Source organism: Ostrinia furnacalis, unplaced genomic scaffold, assembly GCF_004193835.3.
Source record: "Ostrinia furnacalis isolate ACB-3 unplaced genomic scaffold, ASM419383v2 OfSCF5400, whole genome shotgun sequence".
Classification (NCBI taxonomy): Eukaryota; Metazoa; Arthropoda; class Insecta; order Lepidoptera; family Crambidae; genus Ostrinia; species Ostrinia furnacalis.
In genome coordinates this window covers 297,269-319,330 of record NW_021135639.1, presented here as the reverse complement: position 1 = coordinate 319,330, position 22,062 = coordinate 297,269, and the positions used below count along the sequence as shown (strand labels likewise).

General features: G+C 37.2%; 4 protein-coding genes and 1 long non-coding RNA gene across 5 annotated transcripts in view; 2 read left to right on the top strand and 3 right to left on the bottom strand.

Moving 5' to 3' along the window:
* Positions 1–7,579, bottom strand: part of SmydA-1 (SET and MYND domain containing, arthropod-specific, member 1) — a 32,104-nt gene extending 24,525 nt beyond the window's left edge. Inside the window, exons 1-2 of the mRNA XM_028315985.1 lie at positions 7,361–7,579; positions 1,416–1,459 (exon numbers count right to left, since the gene is read on the bottom strand). Coding sequence (XP_028171786.1) covers positions 1,416–1,442 — 27 coding nt within the window. The 5' untranslated portion in view covers positions 1,443–1,459; positions 7,361–7,579. The remainder of the gene's footprint in view (positions 1–1,415; positions 1,460–7,360) is intronic.
* Positions 7,580–11,072: 3,493 nt separating this feature from the next.
* On the bottom strand, positions 11,073–11,923 carry ave (sterile alpha motif domain-containing protein aveugle). Its single transcript, XM_028315973.1, has 3 exons — positions 11,771–11,923; positions 11,548–11,661; positions 11,073–11,379 (listed from the first exon to the last, which is right to left on the bottom strand). Exons 1-3 carry the CDS (start codon positions 11,807–11,809, stop codon positions 11,197–11,199), a joined length of 336 nt encoding a protein of 111 aa, XP_028171774.1. The 5' UTR covers positions 11,810–11,923; the 3' UTR covers positions 11,073–11,196.
* A 186-nt stretch (positions 11,924–12,109) lies between these two features.
* Positions 12,110–15,342, top strand: LOC114361056 (protein phosphatase inhibitor 2). Its single transcript, XM_028315972.1, has 2 exons — positions 12,110–12,644; positions 13,138–15,342. The coding sequence occupies exons 1-2, from the start codon at positions 12,240–12,242 to the stop codon at positions 13,219–13,221; spliced, it is 489 nt and encodes a 162-aa protein (XP_028171773.1). The 5' UTR covers positions 12,110–12,239; the 3' UTR covers positions 13,222–15,342.
* On the bottom strand, positions 15,087–15,884 carry LOC114361058 (uncharacterized). Its single transcript, XR_003656564.1, has 2 exons — positions 15,664–15,884; positions 15,087–15,560 (listed from the first exon to the last, which is right to left on the bottom strand). It is a non-coding gene; the product is annotated as an uncharacterized LOC114361058 (long non-coding RNA).
* A 1,205-nt stretch (positions 15,885–17,089) lies between these two features.
* The window catches only part of LOC114361065 (227 kDa spindle- and centromere-associated protein), a 67,620-nt gene continuing 62,647 nt past the window's right edge, over positions 17,090–22,062 (top strand). The window contains exons 1-5 of the mRNA XM_028315984.1: positions 17,090–17,234; positions 17,493–18,665; positions 19,670–20,394; positions 20,804–20,939; positions 21,586–21,726. Of these exons, the coding sequence (XP_028171785.1) occupies positions 17,190–17,234; positions 17,493–18,665; positions 19,670–20,394; positions 20,804–20,939; positions 21,586–21,726 (2,220 nt within the window). The 5' untranslated portion in view covers positions 17,090–17,189. The remainder of the gene's footprint in view (positions 17,235–17,492; positions 18,666–19,669; positions 20,395–20,803; positions 20,940–21,585; positions 21,727–22,062) is intronic.

Genomic DNA, 22,062 nt, shown 5'->3' with positions numbered 1-22,062 from the left:
AATACAATTTTTTTGAAAATCTTTATCGATCCCAAAATACGATTTTATTTTTGCTTGTTGCTTATTGATATCTTTGCAAGACTCTACCACTTCCTCCGGTAGACTACCTAAAAGATAGCTTTGGGATTTTACATGTTAAATGTGTCATTGACAATTTAAGCCCACTGAATGAGCGCGCCTTGTGGTCATATCGCCGTGCATTTTTGCAGCTGCGTGTATGCGCTTGCGTCGCCTGAAATAGATGAACTTGCTATCTTCATATTCAAGGGCCGATTGCCCAAGCGCTGGAGTATTTTGGTAGCTTGCTCTTATAATTGCAGTCGATTGCGGGTTTTGTATATTTGTATTCTAAGACTGACAATTTCATCATCATCATCATCATCTCAGCCATAGGACGTCCACTGCTGAACATAGGCCTCCCCCAATGCTTTCCATGTTACCCGGTTGGTAGAGGCTTGCGTCCCAGCGCTTTCCTGCTACCTTTATGATGTCGTCGGTCCACCTTGTCCAGACTGACAATTTAATAATTCGTAATTCATAAACAATCTTAACATGTATCACTGAAAATCCTGTAGGAATAATAATAACAGTCTCATCATAATAATTATTTCAACCACAGGATGTCCCCTGTTGAACCCAATAATTTCCATATTAGCCGGTTTGCAGCTGCCTGTATCCAGCGTCTTCCTGCTACCTTTATGAGGTCGTCTTTCCACCATAAGAGTACCATCAGCTGAGACACTTTATTTGTTCTAACCACCACAGTTCTTTCCGTATCTTCCTGTCTACAGGCTGTTACATATTGTAGAGCCAATTCCTTACGCTTGCTAGCTAATTAATTTCGATTTCAACGTCAACACAAATTAATTAAAAACCCAAGTCTATCCTCGGTGGGGTTCTCGTACGTCACGTCAATCGGCATACTGTGCCGGTATCAATCAATGGCCGGCCCCCGCCAGCATTGGCGCCGCGTGCCAAGATGCCAGCAGTGGCTGCCATACCCGCCTGACAGGGGCAGGGGAGTCTGGGCATAGATGGCCAAAGCACTTGAAGGGCGCACTGTCACATTATTAACGTGGTCATAATTTGACAAGCCTACTATGGTTAATGAAATTTCAAGAACTACAGCAATGATGCAAAGAAATTTCACTGTATATGGCTTAAAGAGGACGTTTAGTTTGAATTCCGGCCAAAACTGTTACTTTAAACACGAATGAATTGATTGATGTGTGTGGCATGATGACACTAAGTCGTGATAACGGTTTTGTTTGGTGTTTTTAATTGATAATTTTTGCTGGTGAGAATCGTTTTAAACAGGATTATTTCCATCTTTTCCTGCGCTGCGCATGCACGATTCCGACTTGAACCTAACAACATTAGCACTATTAAAGCCTAATTTGCGAGAAAAAACTAACCTTTTTCTTATGTGATTTCTTATTCATGATGCTTTGTCAAAATCCTGAAACAAAAAAGAAATTGTTATTTAATTATGGTTTCATTTACAGGCTATGAAGGCACACAAAGCAAGGAAGGACATGCGGCGCAATATCGGATAAGAAGTTTCATCACTGAAGACAAATTTAATCCACAATAATTAAGTCATCTAGTAATCTTCTTAGCACTGGCCTATTTATTTTTCCGAAGCAGTGGTACGATTATTACTGGGACGTATAAAAGTGCTTTTTAAAAGCCTACTTGCAAAAATAAAATGAGTTTCAATACGACTAGCTGCTCAAACTATTAAAAGCTAGGAAATGAATTGAATGTGACAAATGACTACAGAGTCGCTACGAATTATGCCAAATATCCCGCTTTTGTTATTCCCCAGGAATTCGAAAACACTTTTAATTGAACGTGACTTCTGTGACTTAAAAAATGGGGCCGCCGTTTTCATTCAACAACATTGCGAGATGTTGGTTCAGATGCGCCGATTTCGAATTCCACGAGTCATAATATCTTGAGGTTGAAATGAAGTCTAAATAAAACCAGTGATTCCAGATTTTCCTGATAAATTGGGTTAAATCCAGGAAGCAATCAAACAACTTTAATGAGACAAAAATAGATGAGAAAATGGGCTGTAAAAAGTTTTGAGAGTCGCAACGATGTTGTTTATTGATAACTTCTTAAGTGTAGAATGGTTCAGTTTCCATGCATTGAGTTCAAAGAAACTAAAAGCCTCACTTTTAGAGTTTTAGCACTTAAATTATACCACAGAGCTGGCATTATTTAATCAGTATTAACACGGTAGACTTTGGTAGAGCTATAGATAGAAAAAAGTCGATTTACCTACTTGTCTGACTTCACAGTCTCTTGCTGGTTTTTTCATTCAAAAACTTTCCAAATAATATTTACTCGTAACATGTGAATCACCTAAACTAGAGAACAGAACATAAAGAGTAGTAGTACCCATTTTCTCAATCAATTGATTACTTAGTAACTAGTTTCGAGTAGATTTCTTTATGTAAAGTATCATCTGGAGCATTTGGCCTTTTCCCCTCTTTTGAAGACCCCTGAATCTTTGAGAAAACTTCGTAAATATCGCGTATAATGAAACTCTCGCCTTTTATCTGCGTCGGAGCAACGTTTACGACGCACTAAACCCGATCTAGAACAAAGATGTTGTGTACGCCGTCCATCACGCTCGCTTATATCTGACAGGTATATGATACGCTCTTCCAGTTAAATATCAACATCAAAGTTTCGCATAATAGTTATGAGACTTGAAAGAAGGCGAAGAAATACCTACGTAAGTTTTATTCCTGTTAAACTAAATACTTATCGCCCTGAGAAGTAAACTGGATGCGGGAAAACGCAGGACCGGTCGTTATGGAAATCCTTGAGAGAGGCATTTGTCCAGCAGTGGACGTCATCTGGGACTGGCTAAAATGAACGGATGAACGAACTTATCGTATCGTACCTACGTCACTTTGTTATCAGGAAGAACAAAAATCTTCATTTAGGTATTTTAGGTCCCAACAAGCCTTAAAATAATTAAATATTTTGAATTTCAAAAGTTAAACAATATTACCAGTCTCGATACAGCAGTTCTTGTTTTAGGCTCCAGTTGTTATCCTGCCGATTGTAAATCAAATCGCGTTGAATTCTTGCCAATGTGTAAATAAACGTGCCCTCGCCGCATAACGACAAAAACCATTTGGGCCACGTCAAAATATGCCCCGGGCAATACCATTGCGAATTTCCAGTTTATTGTTGTAAGGGTAAAAACGAAAACATTCGCCACGCGTGCGGTAATAATACGTAACAGTATACTTGTGTGATCATAAAATTGTGGGTATTTTTAGGCGCTTTGTAGCTAAATAATGTAATCGTTGGCATGTGGCATTTAAGACGTCCAACAAGCATACATGTAGGTAGGTACGGTTGGGTAGGCGGTAGTATAGCTGAAGAGTTGCAATTGCTGTAACCTACCCGGTCGTACTAAGTTGCTTGTGTGTTAATCAAATTAATAGAAAGTGAATCAGGCATTAAGTCCGCCTTATGTACACCGTTCTATGTGCATATAAGTTTTAAATAAAAATAAATAAATCATGTAGAGCATATAAGTGCTTCCTAAAATACTTTATCATTAATCATTATAAAACCGTGCCTCTTGTTTTCAATTTGCAAATAATGATTCATAAATAAAGGTGATAAAGGTACTAAATCAAATTCTATGCAAGCCTACTTATATATTTATTGCGGGCATTTCCATATTACTAAAACAGACTAATAGAGCTTTCGGTTTATCTGGGGGCACGGCAGTGCCCCCGATAAGTCGAGCGCGAAGCAAACACTGCCGTACCATCCTTTACTGGAACCATTTCGCCGCATTTTCAGGCCCCTATTTGAGAACCTCTGGATAAGACCAGAACGCAGAAATTTTCGTCATCTAGTAAGCTATAATCACATACTTTAAATGCAAAATTTCAAGTCTGTAGGTCATTTAGTTCCGAAGTTAAGCGAAAGCAAAGTTTCGCATTTACGACACTCACTCACTCACTGATGATCATCAAAATAGAACTAGTACTTCCCATTAACTCAGAGAGCTGAAATTTGGTACAGAGTTAGGGTTTAATGGCCACATAAAGGGAAAACTATAAAAACTAGGAAAATCGAAGATCTGGAGTAACCACATTCATAATCAATACTACTCCGGCACCGTGGTGTTCGCCTGTATCGCTCACCGCTAGATGGCGCTAGCACTAGCAAGCGGTGTCCAGATTTTTTTCCTTTCTAGAGAAAGTCGTCGATTAAGTTGGATGTTGTGTAATTTGCATTTCGTTGATTTCGTTTATTATACTGTAAGGTTCGCTTAGGTTATGTTATAAAAACAATTCTGATTCGTTGTCCATTTTAAAGATCGTTGAGTTTATTTGTGTATAATATCTAAAAAATGACGATAAAAGTTTTATCATAAAACGACGACGTTAAATAATTTTGCCACGTTCTACAAAAAGAAGTGAAATCCCACCAAAAACATTCTGTAAAAAACTAGCCAAGTCTCGATGGAGCTGCTTGTTTATCTCTAAAAAGTAATGAAATCTAGACAAAGTCGTGCCAAGTCTATGGTTCCTTACTGCGATTTCTTTATTATTATAGTTAATGTTGTGTGACTTGGCCGTTGAACAATCTTTATTAAGATAATCATACATTATAAATACGCAGCTTTACTGAACCTACAATTGACTGGTTATTGTTGAATCAACGTTTTCCAAGTGGCAATTTTCCATCGTCAGTGGGTAGCGGTTCAGGCGACTGATTGGTGCAATGGTGTCATGGAGCACCTGGTTTTGTCACCCTTCAACGGCCAAGTCACACAACATTAACTATAATAATAAAGAAATCGCAGTAAGGAACCATAGACTTGGCACGACTTTGTCTAGATTTCATTACTTTTTAGAGATAAACAAGCAGCTCCATCGAGACTTGGCTAGTTTTTTACAGAATGTTTTTGGTGGGATTTAGACTTGTCCGAGAATTACAGTGATCTACCACTATTTCGATAGAACCGCGAGTTTGTTTGTATTGGAACAGTTTGACTGGCCTTATAATAATAACACTATCGAACAAATAGTTTCATCGAACTTCTTTAGTTATACGTGTACCTTCCTAATACAATCAACATGACGTAAAGTATTTCCGAGGATAAGTGAGTAAGCATCCACGTGCTTAGAGGAAAGCTGATTCATGGTAAAAATGAGGAAGTGTATTAAAAGGGTGAGTACCTTCCTATGTTCATTTACTGACATGCACCATCAATCCCAAATTTTTAAGTGAGCCCTATGGTGGAATAGACAATTTGACACCATTCCTCAATAATTCGAAATCACAACTTTTCTAAAAAGACACTTCATTCCGGTCTTAAAAACTTAATTAATTTTAAATTACCTACCTGTAAATTACGATTTTTGGTCGCATTGTAATTGAAAAAAGTAGTTTATTTGAGTTGACAAAATAGTGACGTCACTTGCTTGTAGTGCCATAAAAAATCTATGGGAGAGTTTCGTTTTGACAATTTAAAAAGCACGTCAAGTGATTGGTGGTGTCAACACGTCTATTGTTTTCAAAGGGGTTATACATGACCCACGCTGAACTGTCCCGCCAAACTCAATGACAGGGGGGCGCTACCATCGTTCAACTATATGGTTTCCAACATGGCAAAAATCTGAACCAGCGATCCGGTATTGACGGTGGCGCCCCACTGTCAATGTCATCGACAGGACAGTCCAGTATTTTGGAACTATACTTAAAAATTAGGTAGGTGATGGTGAAAACAACGGGCATGAGACATGTATAAACGAGAACAGGTATGCCTTTCTGAGAGTAGTACTTAGCTGTGTCTGGTAACGACTCGGGTCGATATCTTTGGTTTGAAGCTAAGGGAAATAGGGACATTTAAATGCTTTAGTTAGATTCATTTAACGTTATGTAAGTAGATGCTCTATCGTGATGTCTTGAAAGAAGTTACGAACACAGAACCGATGAACCAATTCGAACTTTAACATTACGAGTTGAATACGCATTAGTGTCCATAAATCAATCGGGGATGCCACCTAATACCTGGAAGCATTTGTAATTTGGCTCGGGCTGTATGACTGGGCAGACGTCTGCAAGTATCGGCTTGATAAACCGCCCGTTTAGTTGTCGGCAACGAGCTATCCGTCACTCAAATAGGCGCAGGCGCAAGACGCCTGCAAAGCGTCGTTACGTTCAAGTTTTGAATTCAAGTGCGTTTTCATGCGCCCGCGTTGGATGCGAGCTTCGGATATTACCGATACCGAACATCATATTGAAATGATAACTCTTAAAGTTGTTCGTAATTAATAATGGTAATAACTACTGAAATTAGATTTCCTTCATTTTAAAATTAGACAGCTCTACCTCTACACACATATATTATTTTAATCGTTGTTTGATCAAAGGGAGGAAAACCGGTTAGAGTACAAAAATTAAATACTAAGGCATATAATATAGCCTTTACCTACATTTAGCTGTATTTATTGATCACGAAATATTTATGTAATACTTCCATTAAATTTTTAGATTTAGTTGCTGAGTCTGACAATCATGACTTTCTCTTTACTCTCATGTTCGGGGCACAATTCTATTCAAGTTACTTACCCAAATAATTGGCTTACATGTGCCAGTAAATTACCCTATCCCTCAAAATATAAAGGATTTTCCATTCAAATTAAATCATTTAAGTATTTAGTACCTACTTAGGGTTACCTTTACAGGGCGCTTGTTTGTACAGTTGTACAGGTCTCCAATATAGCTTGCCCTACCACCACTTCGAGACAACATGGGCTGGTGCTGAGAAGAATATAATGCATTTGTGCAGTTTAGCTTTTAAATAGTGTCAGCTGACCTCAAGTGGCTTAACAGTGGCCGATAAATCATGGTTGCGCGGGCGCACGCCCCTTGGCAGGAACACGCGTATACGCGCGGTACTGCATGAGTAGGTACCTACTGCACACGATCTTCGAAGAACTGTTATTTTTAGGCAAAAATTGACAATGCCTTGTAATTTCTAAATCTGAGTTTATTTGGGGAATGCAATTTTACTTCTTACCGCCCTTTTCACGTGTTACTTATTTAGAAAATGTCCAATGATTAAGTATGAGGTTACAGCTTATCCAAGCATTGTGAAACATAAGTTCTAAAAGAACAGTTTGTTACTTTTTGTAGGAACATATTTCCAAGACTTTCTATTATTCACAGGAAATGATTTGTTAATTAATATCATGATAAAGCTCTACAGAAAAATGTTGGTTTTAATGTTAATATTTTATAGTTAATCAAGTAAATGTACCTAAAATAAGTAACTTTAGAAGTATTTTAGTAGATAATAAAGTCCCACCTTATCATAAAATCACAGATATTTGTCACTTAACCACACAACTTATATTCCAGTCTGAACTTAAAAATTATAATGTCAAAAATGTTGGCGGGAAAATAACCAAAATGAACGCGCGCGATTCCGGCGCACAACTCCTAACTATGCCGCACCAAGACTGACGCTTGACACAATAAAATTAAGCATATACAATCTGACCGCTTCGCGCGATGAACATTTCGTAATAACCATACGGGATTGCGATTTGCTAGACATTTTCTTGGAGTTAATTTGGCAGCAGACCATACCAAATGGTTCTAATGGCGCGAACGTTTGTTGTTCATATTATGTGTCATAAAATGATGTTAGAATAACGGGTTTATTCCCAGTTGTCTTGCAGACAAATAGGCGATAGAATCAAAGCTGTTCCCAAAACCTGAAACCATTTTAACCCGCTGCAAAGATGCCTTCAAATGTAGCCTGAAAGCTCGGGTAGAATAGGCTAAAGGAGGCAGTAAGATAATGCCATTTAAAATTCTATCATACCATTTATTTATGCGTACCGAAAGGACAGGCAGGGAGAATAATTCTAAAGTAGAGCCAAAGAGTAGAGCACAGAAAAACAAGGATAAATATTGAGCAAAGTACCTAAATGCACTTCAAAAGATGTAAGTAGGGTAGGTAGGTAGGTATAGGTGCATTCTGGAATGAAAACGGCCTGTTTGCAATTCCGAACTAATGATATGCTGTTATTTTGAAAACAACGGTAGGTAAACTCTCATAACCACCCAACCGTTGGATTTCATTTTGTTTGGAGTTCTAAGACGAACTCTAAACGACGATGTTGTTCAACAATGAGTTGCTTTATGCTAGTCTTTCCTTAGTCTACGACTCGCTTTCAAAGGCTACGAAAATGAACAAGAGTGTAGGGACTTGGCTGTGATTGCATACAATCCTAAACTGGGGATCCTGAGTGGCTAGCACAAGAAGCATGACTTGTGATTCTGAAATCGCTTCGCTGATCGCTTCGCTGATCGCTCTTGCGTTTTTGTATGTAGGGTAGGTAAGTAAGTCTTAGGTACCTACTTAGTTACTTCGCTCCGTAAAGCGATATCGAAATTTTTACAAGCTCAAGTTTCTTGCAGAGCTAAAGTAAATTTTTGTTCCACTCGGCCCGAGCCGGATTTATAACAGGATTATGATATTTTGTGTCTGGTCTGGCACAAGTAGTCGGGGTGGGTTACCTACGCCATATCGAATGACAAATGATCGAAAATCAAAATATCGAATACGTTTCATCGAACAATCAAAATATCGAACGTTCAAAATATCGAATGCTCAAAATATCGAACGTTCAGAATATCGAAAGATCAAAATATCGAACGATCAAAATATCGAACCATCAAAATATCGAAAGTCGATATAGACGTTTTTATTAAATTTCATCTACCTTGCTCGGCTCCGGTGCATGGTTGTGTTTGGTGACATGACTGTTTTTCCTTTTTGGGACAGGCTAGGCTTATAATAGGTCCCCACGGACATTATTCTCCAAATTTATAAACTTTTCAGGCACAAAAATACTTAAGGCACACATTAACTGGCAAAACAAAACTGTACGACCAAACACAACCATGCACCGGGGCCGAGCAAGGTAGATGAATTAAATAAAAACGTCTATATCGACTTTCGATATTTTGATCGTTCGATATTTTGATCGTTCGATATTTTGATCGTTCGATATTGTGAACGTTCGATATTTTGAGCATTCGATATTTTGATCGTTCGATATTTTGATCGTTCGATGAAACGTATTCGATATTTTGATTTTCGATCATTTGTCATTCGATATGGCGTAGGTAACCCTCGGGGTGGGTTACCTGGTAACCTAAGTTACATGGGAAAGACGAGGTTTGGCTTATTTACATTTATCGTATGTATGTCAATGGCTTTATGAACTTTGAAAATTTGGAACGTGTGACTTCAAAGTTCTTGTACGTGAACATAAGTTATTAAAATAGATAACTAATTAAAACACACGTTTTAGGTAGTTAAGTAGGCTTCACGCTAAAAAACTAAGTTTAGCTATCTAGATTTTAGACACTACCTACTTTCTCGTAATACCAATTAGGCAATAACCCAGTAATTAATCTAATAAGAAATTGATATATTAATTCATGATTAGTAGTACGGCGAAAGTTTCTGAGTTACACCGAAAAGTTCCTGGCACGACAATGAGATCAATGCATACGATGTTATTTATATTACGAAACATATGGTGGGCTACTATGGTATTTCTACGCCTGTTTCAAATTAATCGAGTTGCATTCCATGCCGCGGATTGCCCGCGCCAATAGTAGAAAATAATCATGATTTAAAAATACAGGTCGAGTGGAAAAAACAAAAAATAAAAGCTTGTAATAAAACAACATCATTTATATAAATATCATGTATTTACTCGTACCTAAATTGGTATTTGAATATTTTTTTACAGTTAACAGCGTTCTTAACCATTCGGAATCATTAAAACCAGTGTTGTAGACAAGTACGATATCGATTAGACATCATCATTCTCGGTACCTACGGTTTTGTAAGTTGTAATGTTATGTAAGTAATCGTCATCTCGGCAGATCATCACATAGGAAAAAATGAGCTATAAGCTAGTCTGCAGCTTTAATTTTTTACATAAATACTAATTCAGTGGTCCAGTCTTTCCTGCCCAAACCAAATAATAAGAAACTTGTATAAAATACAGTGTTTGTAATTTTGAGGTACTAAGCCTAATTTTGCCTCACATTTTGTTATACTTATATTACTAAGAGTAGGATAAACTTTCAATGGAATGTCTTTGCAAATAAAAATATCATTACATAACAATATTAGGGGTCATCCATAAAGTACGTCACACGTAAAGAGGGGGGGAGGGGGTTGACAAAGTGTGACATGGTGTGACAAGGGGTGGGAGGGGTCCTAAGTTTCGTGACATCACATTTCAATTGTTTCAAATATTTGATATAATGTTGATTTCATTTAAAAAAAGTACTTAATTTAAATTAAAATAATTTCGGAACTGCTGTTAATTTAATAATTTTACGATGTGAAATTGAAAAACATGTGACGTCACACTAGGGAGGGGGGGTCTCAGAAATGTGACCACCTGTGACAAGGACGGAGGGGGGGTCAAAAAATCATGAAATTCGTGTGACGTACTTTATGGATGGCCCCTTATCCAAATTCTTTTGACATGGTTTTTCAGAGATAAACTCTTCATTGATATTTTCTTATTTAAAAAAGATATTATTATTATTGTCACCTTAATATACTTAGATTGCATAACAGATTTGTATTTTTCTCAGGCTGGAATTTTGTCAACACTTGGCTTTGGCACAACCTTCATACCAGCTTTTAATTAAGTATTTACATAAGCATCTCATTCTTAAAATCTTTCAATTTATTCAATAGGGTATTTTCCATGTTTTGTCTGATTAACAATCAATAGAAACAATTTTTTTTATTATGAATAGTGAATACATACAAGTACCATCTAATTCCCAATTTGATCTTCATACATGCATCACAAGCAGTTATTATAAATCTAACTATAAATTAAGCAATATTTATAAATTCTAATTCAGTGTATAAACATTTAACTACTAATGATAAAATTTAACATCAAACTGACACATATACATTTTATTTTGTTATCTATTGCTGGCAAAAAATCTATTTAATGTTAGTATAATTATTAAGGCACGAAGTAGGTGTCCAATTGCACTGTATCCACTTGTGTTTCTGTTGAATAGCCGCTTGAAGGCTAGGGCACATCGTTGGCAGACCGTTGAGCTGGAGACCAGCGCCTCCTGTCACAAGTCGTAGTTAAAGTAGTTGTGTCGTCGCTCCAGATCGCGGATTTCCATAATGTCAGTCTTTAACCTAAGCTTTAGGATCTCGCGCCATAATGCATCTCTATGCTCTCTGTTGGTGATGCCCATACGGAGCAGCGTGTTGTCATTGATCCTGATAAGGGCGCGCCCTGTTATATCGTGCTGTGAATAAACAAAGCAAGTTTGAGTCATATTATTATACTTACATTATTTATAAAATAATGGTATTAAAACTGAATTACAATTAATAACCAGTGTCCAAATTGGCGGGCAAATAGTACGAAAATTAATTAATATAGCGGTTAAGGATGAAAATGGGTGCAAACTCACCTCATGAAACCTCTCCCAATAAAGGTTATAGTAATCGCTACAGTGACGGCGGAGCCATTTTTGAACGTCTGCTTCTGTCCATAAGTATACAGCTTTAGGACGGGTGGTTTTCGTCTAGAACATGTTTCAGGAACATAGAAATTATTAGCATGAACATTAATACATGTAAAACATAACCTTGTGAATTTCTACCAACTATTACTATCTCTTATAGTTATCTCACCTTAGGTTTATTAGAATTCATACTAGATTCTTCAACCATTTTTAGGGTGTTAAACAATTCCAGGCAATCAGTAGAGTTACAATTATTTTCTTACGAAAATGTTTCTGTTTGTTTTCTTCGTATCTGTGCATTTGACATCGGTTTGACAACTTTGACATTTACGGAAACAGACAGAGCCACAGACAATCCCACAGAGTAGATATCGCCTCGAGCTATATTAATTTGAGCTGCAGAGCAGACTTGTAGCATAGCTCACTGATAGTGATACCTGTACTTTTACCGGTATCGCTAGTGAAGCACCACTAGTTTTTTTTATATGGCAACATTGGCTCTTCCGCTGTCAGTGTCAATGTCAGTCCTTGTAGAATAGAATTTGTCATTCGCTGAAAAAATAAATTACTACAGTTTTCAGTGAAATCTCACATAATTTAATTTCTAAATTGTATGATGCTGTTCTAAACGGATCAACATGGCCTCGAACTTGCAAAAGAAGCCCTCAAAGGGCATTTTGAAGACGTCGCGAAGCGTCGACGGGCAGGAAGGTACGCCTTCGACGAGTAAGCGGCCGAAGGAGCAGAGGTTCGACGAGTTGAATATTATGGAGACATTTCACCCGGCGAACAAGGATTACGGGCACATGAAAGTGGACGAGCCGAAGACTCCGTACTCGGAGGCCGTGGACGGCGAGCTGGAGCCGGGCGACGAGCTGGACGCCAACATCCTGGCCGCCAAGCTGGCCGCCAGCATGAACAAGCCGCCCAAGTGCATGGACGCGTGCGAGGACAGCGACGAGGACATGGACGAGCCCGAGGAGGTGCGCAAGAAGCGGATCGAGTTTGAGAAGAAAAGAAAAATGCACTACAATGAATTCCAAGTAAGTTTTCAGTTACAAAACTTTTGTTGGTTTTTGTGAGTTTTTTTTCTGACAGAAATTATGTTAGCTAGCACTATGCCTACCTACTAAGATGAATAAAACCATTAGTGTCTCCTGATACAATTTTACAATAACCTTGCATGTGATTGTCTATGCATGTAGAATATTAATGTGCATATTGATAAGTATTTAATGAGCTCTTGTGCTCATGATTTATTGTAATGACAACAGATCTTTTGATCACAAGCTAATGAATGATTTTACTAATAGTTTTGATTTGAAGCTATGCAGATTATAAATGATAAATAAGCAAAATTTATCTTTATTGCTTTTATCACATTATAGGTGGAGGCTTAACAGTTTTGGTGTAAAGTTTATCTTATTATTTATTGGCTGTTCAAAACTGTAACAGTCTTACATAAGATCATTATTATGACAAAAAAACTTTGTAATCTTTAATTATTTTTTCTGATTTCCCTGATAACATTTTCAGGCTCTCCAATTAGCAAGACAGCTCATGGCCCAGGAAGAAGAAGAAGAAGAGGATGATGACAAACCTGAGAAGGCAGCGACCTGACTGCCGCGCGCCCGCGCTCCTGTACAGAACACTCTGCAGCCGCTACCTGCAGCTGCGATTTACTAATTGGTTTTAATTTATTTACTACTATTACACAAAATAACGAAAGGAAATCTAATTAGAAAGAAATCATCATATTTTAGTTACAATATTTTGTATTAGAGTAATTCATATACATTGTTTTCTCCTACTAGACTGATTTGAACGAGTGGTTTACCACTGACTTGTTATTCACTGAATCTGCGAGAGAAGACGACACACGAGGGCAAACAGTATAGATTGATTATTAATATGTTCATGAGTGTAGTGAAGTTTTGATACCAGTGATGTGCCAACTGGATAGTTTGTCTGATCAAGTGACTAGGTATTTGTAGGCATAGTTCGTTTTCATAGAGATGTGATTTTTAAAAAGTCATATTATATTGAAATGCAAATAAATTGTTACGTGTTCACTTTGAAATATCTACTATATTATAGTATGTATACATAAAATTATTTTGGTAATGACTAGTCATGGTATTCGGTCTGAACGTTTAAAGTTCCAGCTTCTAATGTTAAATTTATTCTAAAGTTAAGTGATGGCAGTAGGATATATTGTTCCTTGTATCTGAATCATAGTGTTCAACACTACATTTAATGAATTTGCTATACTAAAGGCTTAGATAAGTTGACAAAAGTATTTGTGCAGTAGAGGGCAGGTGACAGATTTATTGACCAAGGGCATGCATAATAGTTAATCATGACTTTGAACTAGTTTAGGTTTATCTCAGCTTCCTTATGGTCCTTTAAATATCAGAACAGTTCGCTACTAGATGCTACACTAGTGTTCTAAAAATCTACATAACATTAGATATCTTTATAGTCAATAAAAGATTGTATTTTTTCAAAAAAGTTTTTTCGGTTATAAGAATAATTTATGTTTATTTCATTCTAAAATAAATGACAAATGTATTTAGTTTTCAGATCTATAATAATATAGTTACCTAATATCTGTTATTAAACAAGACCATGACCAATAAAATATGATTATGTGATTACAAAAAATGCTCAAGGGAAGTATTTTACCAGATACCTACTATATCAGTGATTAATAATCACGTCACAGCCATCATTTCATTTAGTAACATGCCCCCTGAATTCACATAAAATTATATGAAATACAGTATTAATATTTTTGTTACAAGATAAAGTAGATAATTATTGGAAATTAGATTTAAATATTTATGCAATAAGTATCGCTTGATGCACTTTGTTTATAATTGTATTCAATACATAAATTAAAGTACTAATTTACTGTCAAGAACATATTTTGCTAAACTTATGACTGCACATTATTCAATTAAGGATCATGGCAGTAAGCCACTTTCAAAATTTTAAAATAACTACGAAACTAACCAATGTTTTTGATCATCACAAAGCTACCAAATTGCTTATGGATAGGATATTAATAATGGAATAATATAGGTATAAAAATATTTTTTATCTTAAAATTCTTTGGCATTAGCTATGTAATATTTGATACACGTAAATTGTATAGTTTAATGGATGTTTTCTTCTCTTCTAAAATGTCTTCCTATTTTTAGATTTTCTTTTATGTGCTTCTGTATGGTCACTTTCTGCTCCTGTGTCAAAACACAAAATACAGTATTTAGTGGTCGAGATATGCTTGAGACGTTTTGTATCGCCGAATGTTTACCACTGCTACAGAGGTGTTAATTTTAGAACGTGTATCGACTATTAGTGAGCTTGTTTAGCTAATTTGCAACTAGTGGATTTTGTGCTATAATGCTGGTAATGTTCACTTGAGTGTTTTCAGTGAATATTTTTATAAAATGTAGGTTCCCTGAAGGTATAAGGTTTTTCCCTGAAGGTAGACTTTAAATCCGATCTTTCAATAGAAACTGCTCACAAGTCAACCATTGCAAATAAAAAGTAATCTTTGCTCAAGTAGAAATTGTGCCTGTGTATTTTTCGATCGACTAAGAGAACGAATAAAAGCATTTGCTTAGTATTACAACATTATGCAGCTCTTTTGCACTTAATATTTCTCTGAATGCCTCTCTCAGCCATACTCTCAGCGTAACAACAGAAAAAAGGACTATAACAAGTGATGCTAATATTGTAGGAATAAAAGGTAATATCATTGTAAACGAGGTTGGAACACAGGGTCGTTTGAGAGATGTTAACTAATGTATTAACAGAATACTCCTCATAATATTTTTTGTATCATTTGAAAGTTTAATAAGTATGTACCTATGCTTTTATATTTTCTCTTACTTTTAAACATGCATTTAATTTTATTATTTATCGCAAGGTTCTTCAGTGCAACTATCAGCAAACTTATGCCCGTTTTCACCATAAATCTCTAAATTTTAAGGGACCCTTATGAAAATATTACCATAGGGCACACTTAAAAATTAGGGATTGATGGTGAAAACGGACATTAGTCTCCTATATTAGGTAATAAATATTTAAATTAATACGAAATTATTTATTTATTTATTACTTATTGTTATGCTAATGTAAAAGATAACGTGCTAAGCAATACACTTTTGTAATTTGTTAATACCAGACATTGGCCTTAATCGAAATTAAGTTTTTGCAATATAAAAAATGTACAGAATAAAGCGGCTTCTTTAAAATGTATGGTGTAAATAGTTAAATAAAAAATCTCTTAAAAACAGGCTTTTATTTTGTACTATACATTGGTTCCCAGCATAGAAGAATTATTCCTCTATGGTTCCCAGGGGGGGCGCAAAGACCTTTAAAGGGGGGCGCGGGTCATCTGCCAGACCAATAAATAATCTTGACTGGAGGAGGGGGGGGCGCGCGGAAATTTTTTGTATGGACGAAAGGGGGCGCGTCTCAAATAAGTTTGGGAATAACTATTAGGTATTAAAGTTACCAAACTACCTCCACAACATTTTTGTACCTCAAAAAATATTATTATTTGGTCAGCAATTATTATGAAGTAAACAAATTGAAATAAATTGCAAAATTTAATAGTAAATTATAATTTGCGAATCCTATTTTCAAAATTGGCGCAAGCGCAACTTCAAAACTTGGAACTTTTTAATTGTACGTTCCGTACTAAGCAACATTATTATTTTATATGTTAAGTTATTAACGTTTAATTATTAAATAATGGATCACGTGTGCTTTTTAGGGTTCCGTAGCCAAAATGGCAAAAACGGAACCCTTATAGTTTCGTCATGTCCGTCTGTCCGTCTGTCCGTCTGTCACAGCCGATTTACTCGGAAACTATAAGTACTACAGTGATGAAATTTGATGGGAATATGTGTTGTATGAACCGCTACAAAATTATGACACTAAATAGTAAAAAAAAGAATTGGGGGTGGGGCCCCCCATACATGTAACTGAGGGATGAAAATTTTTTTTCGATGTACATACCCGTGTGGGGTATCAATGGAAAGGTCTTTTAAAATGATATAAAGTTTTCTAAAAAACATTTTTCTTAAAGTGAACGGTTTTTGAGATATCAGCTCTCAAAGTCGTAAAAAGTATGTCCCCCCCCCTCTATTTTTATAACTACGGGGTATAAAATTCTAAAAAAAATAGAGGTGATGCATGCTAATTAACTCTTTCAACGATTTTTGGTTTGATCAAAGTATCTCTTATAGTTTTTGAGATAGGTTGATTAAATTGACATAATAAGTTTATTATATTTGCTGCTACGGAACCCTTTGTGCGCGAGCCCGACTCGCACTTGGCCGGTTTTTATGTTTAGATTGAATTAATACTAGGTAATATTTTTTACATTAATTGTTAAATCAACGTTTAACATTTGACTTACAGCTTGGCTAGATATACTATTATGCGTAACGGAACGTAAATTATTAATGGCGTTTGTATTTTGTTTGAAAGTGAGAAACGTCGTCTTGACAACGAACGAATTTTGTGGATTTTGTATGAATTGTTGATTGATTTTACTATGTATTTGATAAATTATGGATGATCCGCAAAAACAATCGTCACAGTCAACTGAAATCAAGGTATGTGCTTTATTTAATTTCGTTTTATAGTCTTACGTTCCATCTAACTATCAGAAAGATATTTATATTCTTCGTTACGTTAAAAATAGTACAGAAATGCATACCTGCACTCCGTAACTATTAAACGGAACCTACAAATATTTATAAAATTCGCGAAGTATCGTCCTGAAAGCATTTTTCCATTCAGGTTCCAGGAAATAATCCCAGTCTCGCTGGAAAGTTTAACTCGGCATAATTAGATTTTTTATTTATTTTTAGAATGTTCTTCCGGATGTCGTACATTCTCAACAGATAGCCGCTGTAGGCGCCGTCGAGGGCGCCGTAACACAGATCGATAACGGCCACAATATAGAAAACGAAAGCCAAAATCAGGATGTCCAGGAAACTAGTGAAACTGAGTCTATTTCAGAGCACATACCATCCAAAGTGGATTCTCTCTCGGTAACAGACAACGCCAATCACACACAATCGGAAGACTTGCTCAAAGTTGAAGGTCATCAGGAGAAAGTGTCCAAATCTAATTCTCCAAACATTCCATTCACTTATTCACCATTTAGTGAGCACCCTAGTTCACCAGACCCCAGTAAGCAGAGTACATCCTGGCCTATTGATGTCAATGCTGTGTCAGACATTCACCATATCAGTGAAGAGAGCCCAGTGAACTTAGCATTATCATCAGAAGACTTCTCTAAAGATGGCGAAACAAATGAGGGTAAATCTCAGTCATTACCTCACACCCCATCAGCAAATGATCATGGCAAAACACCTCAAGAATCTCCTAGAAGTGATAATTTTGTTGATTCTCTAAATGAAGAATCTGTTCTTAAATCTCTGGAATCAGAAAATGAAAAATCTTTAGAAAAATCTAGTATGTCAAGGAATCAAGACTCGCTGGAAAAAGACAGTACGGGCTCTGAGGAAATAATAAAATTGGATATTCGAGGTCAGGGTGTTCCCAAGTTTCCATTACCTACTGCTAAAATCATATTTGGACCTCCACCAGAGGGAAGCACTGTCATAGATTCAAACATAGAGCAAATACCAGTTTTTCCAAATTTACTTTCACCATTTTTAGTCGGAGCAGGTGACGGAATGAAAGTTGAAGAGGTGTTTGACTTCGGTGAACAAGAACCAAAAGATATTTCCTTAGACAAATTGCTGGAATTATCACCAGACAAATCCTTAGAGGTGTCTCCTGACAAATCTATGGAACTTTCTCTTGATAAGCAGAGTTTTTCAAGTGATAAGAGTGAACAGAAAGACTTGCTTGTTGAAGAGCTTACAGTTGATGATGTGAAGGAGAGAGAGGATGAGAAACTGGATGAGCCATCGCTCGGGACACAGCCAAAGTCAATGCCTCCTGAAGAAACCATGTCATTCAGTACCATGACAACGGACTACAAAACAATATGTGAGGAATATCATGCAAAGGTACTAGTTGTAATTCAGGGACTGTGCTTTTGTGTGTGCCTGCTCTATGCTCTACTCCTGCTTTGCATACTAATACTGCTTTTGACTCCAATGGCATGCTATGTTCTCACATTTTACAAGATACACTCTCTAATTTATGATAAAGTTTCTAATTTTTGTTTATGTTAACTGTATCATCTTCATGTAATAAATTATAATTTTGTTATAAGTTTTTCTGCTTTGTCTTTTTTTAACATGATAGAAGATAGTACCAATTTGAATAAGTACTGGTAGAAATGGAAAAAGTATTATTAGGTATTTCTACTTTCTCTTTTGAGAATAATGCACAGTAGTTTTAGGAGATAGCTAACTTTTATTGCACACCATAATGAAGTGCAAAAGACTATATTAACTTCTTTGGAGTTCAAAATTAACCCATTCCTTGTTTAGCTTATCTGTGATTATGTCATGATTTGTCAGAAATTGTAACCATAATTTGTCAAAAACTTTTCACAATATTTTTAATAAATTGTAATTTATCAGATTTTTTCAATGAAATGTGTTCTGTAAGTGCACTTATATTTTTTGTAGCATTAAGTACCATTTTAATTTAATAATAATTTCCACAATAATTATTATCTTGATATTATTAATGCCTTTTGGTTAATTTTACTCATAATAAAATATTTTCTGTTATCCAATCTAGTTCTTTAATGTAAAAAAAGTCATGGTTTAGGTTTTAGTTTCATTTACCGATTCTACTTAAATAGTCTGTGCTTGTACACTTTGGCAATTTTGCAGGTGTAAGAACAGAATTTGAACTGTCTCAGTGATAGCAACATTATTTTACTTTGCATTCAAAGTTCAGTAGATTTACTAGGTCATTTTGGTATAAAAATATTCAGTAATGACTTGCCATACTGCCAAAGTCTAGCAGCGCGGACTATTAAACAAAATGCTTGCGACCATTATACATAAAGCTTGTCAATGTTGTACATGTACTGAACGCCTGTCTGTCCTTTCAGCTTGTGCACTTCGAAGCCGCTATCACGCAACGCGATGAACTAATCGAGGAACTCACGGTCTCCTTACAGCGGTCCGTGCGCGAGCGCGACGAGCTCAGACACGAGAACGAACACCTCAGTAATGAGGTGCTTCAGCTCCAACACGCCGTCGGCGAGCAATCCTCTTCCGACCACGACACGGTCAAAGCTCAGCTCTCAGACTTCATGAAGTACCAGAGCATGCTCAAAGACGACAGCACGAAGTTCTACTCCGCTCTCATGAGCGGAGGATCATCTATACAGAGCTCGAACGGCGAAAAGGACATGGATCACGAGGAAATCACAGTCAACTACTCCAAATCTGATCTTCGATCGAGTGGATCCTCAGAAGAGTTTCAGACGGGCTTCGAAAATAAACTGACGACGATAATTAGCAAGTTCGACGAGTACATTGAGGAGAATTTGCGGAATAAACTGAGGGAGAGTATCATTCAGATATTGTGTGAGGAGATAGGGAAAATGCGGATCGAGTCTGACACAGAAGTTAAGGAGTTGGAGACTCAGATGCAGCAGGACAAGCAGACGTTTACAGTGGAGACGAGGCGCCTAAGAGAGCTGCTCGCTTCAGTTAAGGCGGGAAACGCGGATATAGACGAACTGAGGGCAGAACTCAGCGTCAAACATGAAAAGGAGATGGAAAACTTACGGACTTACTTTGAGAAAAAGTGCTCAGATATGGAGAGGAGGTAGTTATTGCTTGAATTATTATGTGTATAATTTTTGTTCCATTTCTTCTGCATGTTAATAATGTTATTATTATTCTGTTTCTGCAAACAAGGCCAAAAAGAAGGTATGTAGAACATTTTTTGCCTATTTATTGACTGTCTCAATAATTTTATAAATGCTTTGTACTTTTTGACTTGACTAAGGGCGTGTGTTGATGAGCCGGTTTCTAACCGTGCCGGCATCTGGCCCAATCGACCAACGTGAAAATAACTGGCACCAGCCCGACGTCGGATCGAGTAGAAACTGTTCGTCAAAACACCACCTAAATGACAGAATCCCAGTCGTAATATTTATTGTTCTGTTCTCCCAGAAAATATTTGGCGTTTGAACCAAAGTATGATTGTGAAAGATCACGTATTCTTTTCCCAGTTATTCAGAGGAGGTGTGGCGCGGTCGCGCGTGCTTGTCCCCGGGCGGCTCGGCATCTTCACTGGAGGGTTCCGCGGCCGGCGACTGCTTGCGCCGGCGCACACGCAGCGCGGAACTGCCCTCGCTGACGCTGGAGGTGAGAACCAGCTGCTCCTAGCTCCCTTAGCTCCCTTTAGCTCCCCCTAGCTGCCTTTAGCTCTTTTTAGCTCTCCCTAGCTCTCTTTAGATCCCTTTAACGACAACTTGGGAATCATTGTGACAAGCGGGAAACGCGTATTGCGATTGATTGCATAAGACCTATTGTATAGCAATAGACTGCGTTAAGCAGATGATGATAAAAATTTGGTTAAGTTGATGTTCAATCTATCGTTTTTATACTTAACGTTGGCACCACTGGCGAGTGACTGACCTTACTCTACAGTGACGCCATCCTGGTGAGTGCATAATATGGGATAGTGCTCTTACTACTTCAGCGCTTACCAAGGTTAGCAACTTACCATTACTGTCTTAGCTACTAACAAATGACAGAACTTTACTCTACATGGCATGGCAGCAACTGGTGAGCGCTAAAATAATAGCCCTCATCAGAAATTGAGTTGCCTCATACATATTAGTACACACCTCTTAAGCCATCTACGATAAAAAAAAACCCTTGCTTGACTTTTATTTATTTATTTATTTATTTATTCTACCTTTTTAATTATAAGTTTTCTTTTGTAATTCCTTTTGTAAAAAAAACAGTAAACGATTTTTATTATTATTTTATTATCTTATCATTACAGTCGACGCCACTAGAGCAAGCTGTGAAACAGACTAGCAAGAAATACGAGCAACAGCTGGAAGAACTGAGGGCAGAGCACCTGGCCTACATTAGCGACCTACAGGCTCGCCACGCGGAGACTGTCGCCTCCTTGGAGGAACAGGTGAGGGTGACCCTACAAGCCTCGCGAATCGAAATAAATTGTGAGAGCGAAAGCACACTGCGTTGCGGCCCCGCAAATATTTCGTCGTATCACGCGTTGTGGCGCCGCAGCCGCTCGTGTGCTCGCCACAGATATTTCTATGTAAAACGACGCAGCGACACCGCTCCGACGCCGCACCGCCGCCGCAACTCATCGTGTGCTTTGGCTCTTACGAGATTTTATACGGTTCGGTGGGGTGATACGTGAATGAGGCCAGTGTGCTAACCATGAGTATACATTAAACGTACTCGCTAGCGACTACGTTAAAAATAATATTATGTGCCAGATAGGCACATA